At 40.9% G+C, this 10121-nt stretch overlaps 1 protein-coding gene across 5 annotated transcripts in view; it reads right to left on the bottom strand.

The window, feature by feature from the left end:
- Positions 1–2114: 2114 nt before the first annotated feature.
- nbeal2 (neurobeachin-like 2) overlaps positions 2115–10121 on the bottom strand; it is a 33759-nt gene continuing 25752 nt past the window's right edge. For all 5 annotated transcript variants that reach the window (XM_034874802.1, XM_034874804.1, XM_034874806.1 and 2 more), the window contains 24 exons: positions 9538–9687; positions 9262–9419; positions 8964–9088; positions 8753–8870; positions 8400–8557; positions 8178–8311; positions 7979–8086; positions 7789–7884; positions 7529–7653; positions 7244–7384; positions 7034–7164; positions 6800–6909; positions 6561–6678; positions 6276–6373; positions 6058–6171; positions 5881–5967; positions 5651–5760; positions 4959–5131; positions 4773–4867; positions 4512–4628; positions 3423–3584; positions 3183–3331; positions 2942–3077; positions 2115–2722 (listed from right to left, as the gene is read on the bottom strand). In XM_034874802.1, the coding sequence (XP_034730693.1) occupies positions 2615–2722; positions 2942–3077; positions 3183–3331; positions 3423–3584; positions 4512–4628; positions 4773–4867; positions 4959–5131; positions 5651–5760; positions 5881–5967; positions 6058–6171; positions 6276–6373; positions 6561–6678; positions 6800–6909; positions 7034–7164; positions 7244–7384; positions 7529–7653; positions 7789–7884; positions 7979–8086; positions 8178–8311; positions 8400–8557; positions 8753–8870; positions 8964–9088; positions 9262–9419; positions 9538–9687 (3021 nt within the window). In that variant the 3' untranslated portion in view covers positions 2115–2614. The remainder of the gene's footprint in view (positions 2723–2941; positions 3078–3182; positions 3332–3422; positions 3585–4511; positions 4629–4772; positions 4868–4958; positions 5132–5650; positions 5761–5880; positions 5968–6057; positions 6172–6275; positions 6374–6560; positions 6679–6799; positions 6910–7033; positions 7165–7243; positions 7385–7528; positions 7654–7788; positions 7885–7978; positions 8087–8177; positions 8312–8399; positions 8558–8752; positions 8871–8963; positions 9089–9261; positions 9420–9537; positions 9688–10121) is intronic.

Here is a 10121-nt window from a genome sequence, read left to right as displayed (position 1 = left end):
AGAAGGGGGAGGGCTGTTGGAGGGATTTTCTGGTTCTTGACAGGAACAACTTGAACCACACCAAAATTGCACCATTTCACGACATCCATCCCCTTAGCCTACCCTCAGGTCTGGACAGGTCAGTGGGAGACACTGCCAATAACCGAGAGCGAGGTGTCAACTCCTCCCACCATTGTCAATGGAGCCACATCAGAGTGACTGCATCCCTCTTCCATCCTCCTACTCCACTTCCCTTATTCACTATTCTGTGGCTTGTATTTGACTGGGGGGGCGGGGGATTACAAGTCTGTTTTTATCACCCACCTCACCCCTCCCCATCCCTCTGAATTGTACCCCCGGAGGTGTTTACGGGGAGGCTGACAGGATGTTCGTCCCACCAGGAGAACAAAGTCTCCTCTTCAAATAAATGTGCCGTTTCTCACCGTGACCTTTTCAACTCAAATAGGGTTAACATCACAGACGCATGCAAGGCTTGGATTACAGTAAAGGAGCTGGATGATCTATTTTGTGGCAGTGGATTGCTTTCCTTCCTGCTATGGTTCACACACAAGAATCAGAGCGAATTTTTCTGTAATGGGCGATCATGCAGGATATGGGCAGTGGCTCACATAAAAGAGGATACCTAAATACAAGTGCGCAGTCACAATTATTGGACTTATTAGGACTCTGAATGTGACTACTGATAGAAACAGAGGGAAAACAGACATACAGACAATCACATGTTTATGTTTAAGTTACAATGAGCACAGGCTGCTCCACTTTTAAAAAGGTAAAGTGTATTTATCTTCCAAGAAATATACAAAAGCTAAAATAATAATCCAAATTCAAGGCACTGCTGACCTTCGCTTAAGGTTTTTTGTAGGATCACTTTGAATCTAAATCAGGATATTTAAACAACAAATAATTTAAAAAAATTCCGTATACATCATGACTTAAACCTACTTTTTGATAGAGGACTATGATTGTAAAAAGACCCAATGCTGAAAGGAAGCCTCCATTTTGAGCTCCATTGATTAAACTAAAGGCTTTGAGCATTTCTGCATAATAAAGGGAAATATTACATTCATAACAATAAGAAAAAAATCTGAGCAGCGTTACATGAATTGATATCAGTATTCACAATAGACATACTCGATGATCAAATGTATACTTGAACTGCAAACAATTCTTTATGTTCACAGACATCTCATCTTACAGTTGTGAAGTTTGAATAAAATGTTATTTTAGACAGCCTGAATGTATTGACTTTGTGTGTGAACCACTAGGTAAACAAATATAGTTTATTTTATACTTGCTTACAAATTGGTAAGGTTATTCTGAGCATCCCTTAGAAAGACTAGGTAATTTGTGTGCACCATGTTATGGGTATTGCTTTTGCCCAAATTGTTCCCTTTGTGTCTGTCCCGTCATGACACTGCATAACAACTACTTTGTTCAAACCAAATTAAAAGAAGCTGGCAGGAAGTGAATTCCTCTGACACTCACTCACATACTTTTATGCTCACGTGTTTTAGAATCATCATGTCTTCAGATGTTTTACAGCGCTCCAAAAACAGTACAATACCAGTAGAGGCAACTATTTGCATCCAACCAACAGTTTACTGAGTTCATTAACAACATCTTATCCACATCTGAGTCACAGTAGAGTAGTAAGGTGTGTTTAAATCAGATCAGCAGGAGTACAACTTGACAATTCAGTGTTTATCAAGACACAAGCTAAAAAAACACTTTACTTTTTAGATGAAACAAAACAGGGATATTAAAAGTCATGTGATGAGTAATCAAACTAGTACAGACACATTTGGAAAGGTCTTTACTTCATTCAGTGTAAGGCAATAGTAGGCACTCCTCTTGAGTTGTATTGCATCCAAGCTCTACAGTCATGATATAAAAGTGAATGTATTTCACATACTTGACCATTAAAGCACTTATTGCTTTAATTGTAACAGCTATAATTCGTGCTAAGAGCCGAATGGAATGCTGGATATAGACTGTCGTGTTGCGGTGCACTTCTGCTGCAAAGATCAGCAAATCCTGATGTTGACCACTACTGGTATTTACCAGTATTACAATGTTGAAATCTCTAGCAACGTTTACAGAAGTTTTCAAGTTTCCAGGAGTTTTAAGAAGGTGCCATTGCCAGAACAATTCAACAGCACAGGGTTCATAGCTGCTCCTCTGATAAGAAAGATGCCAAGAGCATGCAGCCTGGAGAGTTCACAGCATTATTTCTGTCTCTGTCTGAGGCTGCATGTGCACCAGCACGAGTCACATCCCTGAAATCTGACTTATTGTACATACAGTTCAACAGCATTTCACACAACCTCAAACAACAAGTTTTTCTCCATCCCCAAAACAAGGCCACTCTTTGGAATGATGCTGATTAAAAACAGTACACAACTGCAAATAAAAATATGCAATTAAAATATCCAATCATTTAAGAATAAAAAAGTGCACAGTGTATAGTTGCTCTCTCAGAGAGATCAGTGGCTTAGGAAGACAGTTTACCAGCTTGGAAAGGGAACAAAGGCCTTGTTGAGTCTAGCAAGCATCTTGGTGGTGCAGGTATCTGCAGCGCACAGAGTCCTTAAGAGTTCCTCTATCATTGCTCATCTCATTTGCCAGGATTCTCAGTGGGATTATACTCGGTTTCACCTGAGGACACCTGAGAGATGCGGCGTGTGGAGCCCCACAGGCGACGAGAGAATTGTCCTGAACGAACCTGGGAACAGGAGCGGAAACATGTTAATCTTTACTTAAGGGCTAAAATGGAGATGTTAGACTAAAGACGCCCAATTATCATCTGAAAGACCTGATTTTCAACAGGCACTTAGCATATGATTACCCCACCTCCTCCTCCTCCTCACAACACTCACACATAAAAACATACACCGCCACCCCACTCTCGCATCTCACAATCACTTGATGTCCTGCTTCTCACCTCCTCTGGCTTCCCTGCACCCACCACAGTTAACTTCCCGTCCTCTAGTCCCACTAGGATGTGGCTGCACTCTTTGGTGACAGACACACTTCTCACAGGAACCTTCAAGGCCAGGGGCGTTACTAGAGCTTTCAGGCTGTCAAACAGAAAAGAGTTAGAAGGAAAAACTAAACTTTAGACCGTTCCTACACAAATTAGCAGCATAACAAAGAACTTAAAACTATGTTCTTAATGTCTTTACCTGCATAAATCTCGTATGTGGAGGTTGCCCTGTGCAGTCCCCAGGATGAGGTGTTCAGACACAAGGTGGAGGGCAGTCACCTGCTCCTCTATGGTGAAGGAGGACATATGACGACTGTTTACTGAGTAAACATGAATGGAGTACTTGCCCTGTAGGATTAAGCAGAATATTAGTAATGGCATTAGCAGGTTGAGAAACTTGTTTAAGTGTGTGTTTGTATATACAATGTATCATAAGTACCTTTCTGTTTAATCGTTTCTCCTGCGAGGTCTGTACCACTATGTGGCCTTCCATGCCCACCTGGAGCCCAGAGATTTGAACGGGTATACAGCTATCACCAGGAGGCCGCAGCGTTCGCAGGAATTGGCCTCGTCGAACAGTGTGCACGATCACAGTCCCATCCTGACGCACAGTGAACACAGCAAACAATGGTCAGTTAAGATGCTAAGCTAACCATTCTCTATGTGGTTTTTTTTGCATTCTTGTTTATGTTTTTCTTTTAGTTTCACAATGCAAACCAAAGCCATATGGACCTACAAGAATCTAATTTCTTGTAGTTTTGGCAACATGTCATGCAACAACTTCTGGCAATTAAGAGTCTTATAGACTAATAGATCAATGTAAAGCCCTTACTTCTATAGACAGGCATAATTGACTGTATGTTCCATGTATATTCTCTAATTTAACCATTTAGAAAAACATGAACAGCTCAAATTAAGTGTCAGCTGAAACTGCGGTTTGCCCTTGCTTAATTTAGTTACACTGGCTTCCCAGGTTTAAACAACTGCTGTCTATAAGATGGAAACATCTGTCTTTTAATATCTACATTATAAAGTGTGTGTTTTGAGGTTGTTTCCTGTAGCTGGTATGGATTACATTCTCACTTTTAATGAGCTACATCACTGTTTGGTTGGAGAACATCCAAGTAGTTTTTAAGCATATAGTGGTTATTTAGGTTAAACAGAATTTTTCCACACCTGCACAAACATAGAGATCTCAAGCAGTATGATAAAGAAAATTAAATAAAAAACTTAAGTCTTCCTACAAAATAGTTTATTATAAAGCAGAAAAGATTAATCAATTAATTAATTATTTGATCAAGAGAAAATTACTGTGCACCTATTTTAATAATATATTAATACCTATGAAAAAGTGTTGCAAATGGGAGAATTTACAACTTTTCCTTGCCTTTCCTTTTTGAAGTAGTTTTAAATAAATAAAAGTGTCATTAATGAATCCCAAAAATAACCTTCAGTTGATATTGCTACTTTTTTACTTATAGCTGTTAGAATGTTAAAATATAGAATGATAGAATGTGAAATTGCTGACCTTCGACCCTGAGAGAGCCATGTCCAGTTCAGTGCTGATGGCCACACAGGTGACCTCCTGGTCATGTCCCCCGAGAATCTGCACCGGCCGAGGAGACAGACCGCTGGAGAAGCCACCCTGCAGGTTGAGAATAAAGAGAATCCATATGTGAAGCCACAACTTTAGCTTTATAATCATGCACATGTGTACTCATGTGTAATAATGCACATGTGTACATGTGAGTGAGCCTATATGACAACAGACAGATTTGAAGATCTTTACCTGCTGTAGAACCTGCCACACTATACAGGATGTGTCCCTTGATCCGGAGATAAGGTAGATGCCACAGAGATCCAGAGCCAAGCACGTAACAACATCTTTGTGGAACACACAATAATACAAATGAATAATGTAACATCGAAACACAGCATAAGTATATTAGTTAGACAAACAACAAAAAGAGCTCACCAATGTGGCGACAGATCCTGCCCACCAGCTTGCCCTTCCCCAGTTGGGTGACACGGAGACTGCAGTCCCAGTTTCCTCCACTGAACAGCAGGCGGCCGTCGTTGGACACCACGAGCACCTGAGCACTGATCTCCACCCCGGGAGAGAAAGGTCCGCTCAAGAAACGCTGCGTTCTGCACAACAAAGCCAAGTTGGAAAGATCAAAAGGTAGAAACAAGAAGTGCTAGTGAGCTGTGGCCTAAATGTGGCGGAGATTTATAATCAGGTACATTAAACTGTCATGACATCTGCAAATTACAACCTCTGTTAGATCCAGTCTTAAAATTATTCTAATCCTGATTTATTTTGCGTTTATGTGATCCACGTTCAAGGTCAGTTTAGAAAAAGAGCCAGTAAAGCAAATTTCATTTCCATACAACTATCAGGAATGTTTTATGAATGTTCTAAAATGATGGGAAGTGACCTTTTTTCCACTGACCCGGTTGAGGATTTCTGAGTAAAAACTAACATCCATCAAATAAGTGAAATACGTTATTTTTTAACAAAGCACAGATAAAGTTGTACTGCTTTTTTAGAGTCAGCGAATGACATTCATTGTAGATAAACAGTTATTTAACAGCCAGTCATTTTAGATGTAAACCAGAAAAAAAAAAATTCAATATGGGCTTCACATTTTTTCTGGGGGCACTCACTTGGGATTAGTCATGGTGGGGTCCTTAGTGAAGGTGAAGTAGTTGGCGATGTTTTTGTCGTATGGCAGCCAGCTGTGTGTCCCTATCAACCCGTTTGAACTCACAGTCACCTGTAGAGAAAAAGTGCCATGATTCAAAAATGATAAACCTCAACTATTTAAAATGAATGTGTTAGTTGTTGTGACTGTGTCACGTTTTACATGTGGTCCGTATGAACGACTGATCCTTACCAGTATATCTGAGCCCTGGATGATGAAGGAGCGATTCTGGCTCTTTGGTACCACTGCCTGGACCAGCGGAAGGCCATCACTTACCACCTGATGCACACACATGATAATACATACATACACAACAAGACAATAGGAGTTTTTGATTTAAAGGAATGATGAGATCATGAGAGAACCCACCTCCACAAATGGCCGGAGTTTGTCGAGCTGCTCAAAGATATTCAGGGGCAGAGTGTCCAGGCGGGCCTGCCGCCTAACTGCGTTCTCAGCTGACATACGAGGGGGATGCGGTTCCTGGTTGGAGATAGGAATGTGATATATAAAACGGACTCTTTTTAAACCAAACTCAACAGCTTTTTATTGATAATCAAGGTTTTGAATTAGTCTGAGAGTTGTACCTTAAGGAGCTGACAGGGAGTCTGTCCAAAGTTGCTGATGATGCCTTCCAGGGCCTTACGCTCCGTCTCGTTGGCAATTGCATCCAGATCTACTGCACCTACATGAGAGCCAAACAAGAAGCAAGAGTGAGTCTCACACAAGAAGACAAGAAACACTGTTCATGTATCAAAAGACTGACGGGGAATATGGGACATCAGGAGCAAACAACTTCACAAATCCTCGCAGGATTACAGTTGCAGGCTCCATGGATCACTAGCAGGAAAGAGTTTTCACTTTTACTTTACCCTCATATGTGCAGTAGTAGAAGACATTGAGGGCTTTCACTGCCTCCTCGCCTCTCTGTTTGTAACCAAAGATCAGGTCAATCCACTCATGGAGGTGACTGGACACATGTTCACATTCCTAGATGGTCAAGATACAATTTGTTGTCATCTTGGATAGTTGTTTCAATACAGTTTGTTAGAAAACAAAATGCACAATTAACAGGCTGTCTAAGTTTTAAGACTTGTTTGTGTGGGCTCACCAGTGCTTTCCTGTGTTTCTTGATGAAGTCTTCTCTTGATGTGGCCCAACAAGGCAGCAGAACATCTGTCAATGGTTCCTGAGATATCTGCAACTGTCCCAGGTTAAAACCTACAACAATAATTCTGGTTGAGGATCTTTCATTAAACAAATATTTGTATATCAACATCTCACAGCGAAATGAAGCAGATCCATTTGATTTCAAGCTTTCAATTGGTGGTTCATGCTTTCTCACCGTTCATGTTCTGCAGGAATTCTGGGTAGTAGAAGAACTCCGGGATGAGCTCTTTCACGTCAGCTGGACTCTCCATGCGAGCCTGCCAGGCTGCTGCCACCGAGTGGAACTGTCTGTCTGCACAGTCAAACCTGAACAACATATACCAACATGAGACTGACAAATAGCAGGATATAAGCCTAAATATGCTACATTAGTCAGTGTCCCCACCTGCCACTCTGCAGCTGAATATGCAGAGTTGTGAAAGGCTCCATGCGGATCATGTAGTGCATAACTCCTGCTGCATTAGAGTAGTGTGTGCCATAGTGAAATTTGTCGATGGTGCCAGTTGGGTCCTCAAAGCTCTCATACCTAATGACAAAATGAAAAAAAATTAAAAACTGATGGTTTGGCATGTTTTAGCTCCTCCTATCTAAAAAGTATGCATCCTCGGTGGGCCATTGATCTGCAACCTTTTTAATACAACCAAAAGCACATTGTCATTTAACCACTTACTTTTCTCTGACATTCTGTGCATGGCGGGAGTTGACCACACCTATGGGTTTGGACAAGTCTCTGAAAACTGACGGGTCCTCCAGATTCAGAGTGGTAGAGGTATAGTCACACAAGATCCAAGGGAACTGAAGAGAAACAAAAACCAACCTGTGAAACATGATGTTTCCTCACACTGTATGTGCATCATCTTTAGTAACAACAACAAGAATAAACCTAAATATAGGTAGTGCACACTGTCAGGGGAGGTGGAGTGTACTCACCACAGGATACTGCGACAGGTCGTTATAAGTGCGTCCAGAAATGGTGTTCAGTTGCATCAAGTACTCGAAATTGGAGATTTCTCTGCACACCCATTTCTGTTCAACACATCGACATCAGATTGGTCCAACACAATAGGCAAAATTCAGATTATATTAACACTTCATAGAGAGAACTGAATTAAATAATAACCTGTGTAAGCCCAGATGCCTTCAGCAGCTCTTGGGGGGAGCGAGAGCCAAAGTAAAACAGGTTGGGAGGCCGCAGCCCAAGTATCCTAGAGTACACTTTGTTTCGTACCTGAGATTGCAAACATGAATCATTTTAAAACATCTATATCATTCTAATTTCTGTTTCATTCAGAAGGAGATATATTGGATCTGAGTATCACCTTCTTCTTGAAGTTAATGAAGTAATGAGCCTGGTCTATGAAAAACAGCTCCAGTGCAGATCGCCGCAGGTTGTAGCGCCTCAAATGCACTTCTCTTAGCTGAGACAGAGGTCTCTTGAAATCAAACCCGATTCCTGAAGACACAGATATTATTTACCTCTGGAAAAGCCCTTCGAAGAGCATTAAAAAAAGTTAGCAGTAATGTTCACCGTATAATCTTACCTTCCTCTGTCTCTTCTTTCTCACTGCTTCCATCATAGAAATAAAGATGGTGCGTGGTAACCTCCAGACGACCCGGAACAACTGCCACGATAGTGATGAGCTCACAGTCTTCAGACAGAACCAGTTTTTCTTTCTGGTTCTCGTCTTCTCCCTCAACCCTGACAGCATGGTTAAAAGGTTAAACCTTTACATTAAATCATTACATTACATTGCACTGCTTATGAACACACATATATTTCTTTATTTATAAACCCTGTTTGGTGAAAATTAGTGTTTCAAAAGCAGTGTGCCTGGCCCATGGCACATCTTTGTGTAATATTTGTGTTTTTGGTGTTTACAAATTGAGGACTCACTTGTTATCCAAAAAGACGAGGTCTTCGTCTCCTAACTGATCATCCTCCATGTCGCTAACTTTTGCTTCCTTCGCAACAGCAAGCGGGAGGGGTTCAGAGCTACGTGGGCTGTCGGCCCCTGAAAAAGGAACACCATCTTTAGTGAAACTTTACTGTATATTACTTACATGACAAAAGAGCAAAGTTCATATGGTTATACTCAGTGACATACCCATGTTGTCCCTCAGGGCACTGGCCTCAATGTGAGGATCATAGTTGTAGTTGGGTACAAGTTTGAGACGCATCTTTGAATAAGTCTCTGCATTGGACAGTTTCCATTTTACCTCTGGTTGAACTCTGGCAAAATAAGGCAAAGGAAAAATGACAATTTAGAACATTTTGTTCAGCATTACATTACATTACAGACAAATGTTTTCCTCTCATACTGAATTACATGTTATTTTCAATCTACAATTCTTGGTCAGAGATTTTAAACCAAAATGTTAACTAAATGTCAGAGGGTGTCTTACTTGTTGGCCCATGCTCCTCTCTCACTGGTCAGAAGCCTGCGGAGAGCTTTCCAGTGCTGCCACACCACCCCCTGCTGGCTGGAGCTCTGCTTCTGCAAACTGTGGTACCTGTTGTTCTCACTTTTGGCTCGCTTCAGGCAGGGGTCCACAATCACTTCCTGCTTTCGCACAAACAGACACAAACGTCAGATCAGTAAGGTGAAATGTTTTACTCTGCATTTTAATCAGCTGTTACATGACAGCAGTTTGTTGCATGGCGCTTGAAAGTTGTATAACCTGAAATTTGGACTTGCTGTCTGATCTGTCTTTGTCCCGTTTTATGGCTGTACTCATCAGGGCATCAAAGCAGGAATTCCAGAAATTGGACATGATGTCATGGCTCCTCCCAAACGTGTCCAGCTCATACTGCTCCATGGTGGCCTGAACCTGGAGATGGATTTTCAGAAGGGGGACATTAACGCAGACAAACAGCTACACAAATGTCAACTCAAGAACAACTCAACAAAGTAAACAATCCTTTTTGTCAGCATCAGGCTAATCACAAACCAACAAACCTATATTATGTAGCAAGTAAAAAACTATTATAAAGAATAACCTAAAAATATAGAACTTGGATAATGGGCTTACACTTCAAAGTTTCCCATAAGCCATAATTTGATCTTTTCTATTTTTTTGATATGATAACTCATACATTTCACAAAGGAAGACTACCTCATGTTAAATGCATGAAACAGGATGATTCTCATTGTAGAGATGAGATACAAGACTGGAAATATACTAGCCTCCATTTCTTTAACAGTTTCCCTAATTTATTTATTTATTGTATTAGAGGTATTTTTTACAACAACTGCACTGTTTAA

This window comes from Etheostoma cragini, chromosome 6 (assembly GCF_013103735.1).
Source record: "Etheostoma cragini isolate CJK2018 chromosome 6, CSU_Ecrag_1.0, whole genome shotgun sequence".
Classification (NCBI taxonomy): Eukaryota; Metazoa; Chordata; class Actinopteri; order Perciformes; family Percidae; genus Etheostoma; species Etheostoma cragini.
The sequence above is the reverse complement of the archived record's forward strand: the minus strand, read 5'-3'. Positions and strand labels throughout refer to the sequence as shown.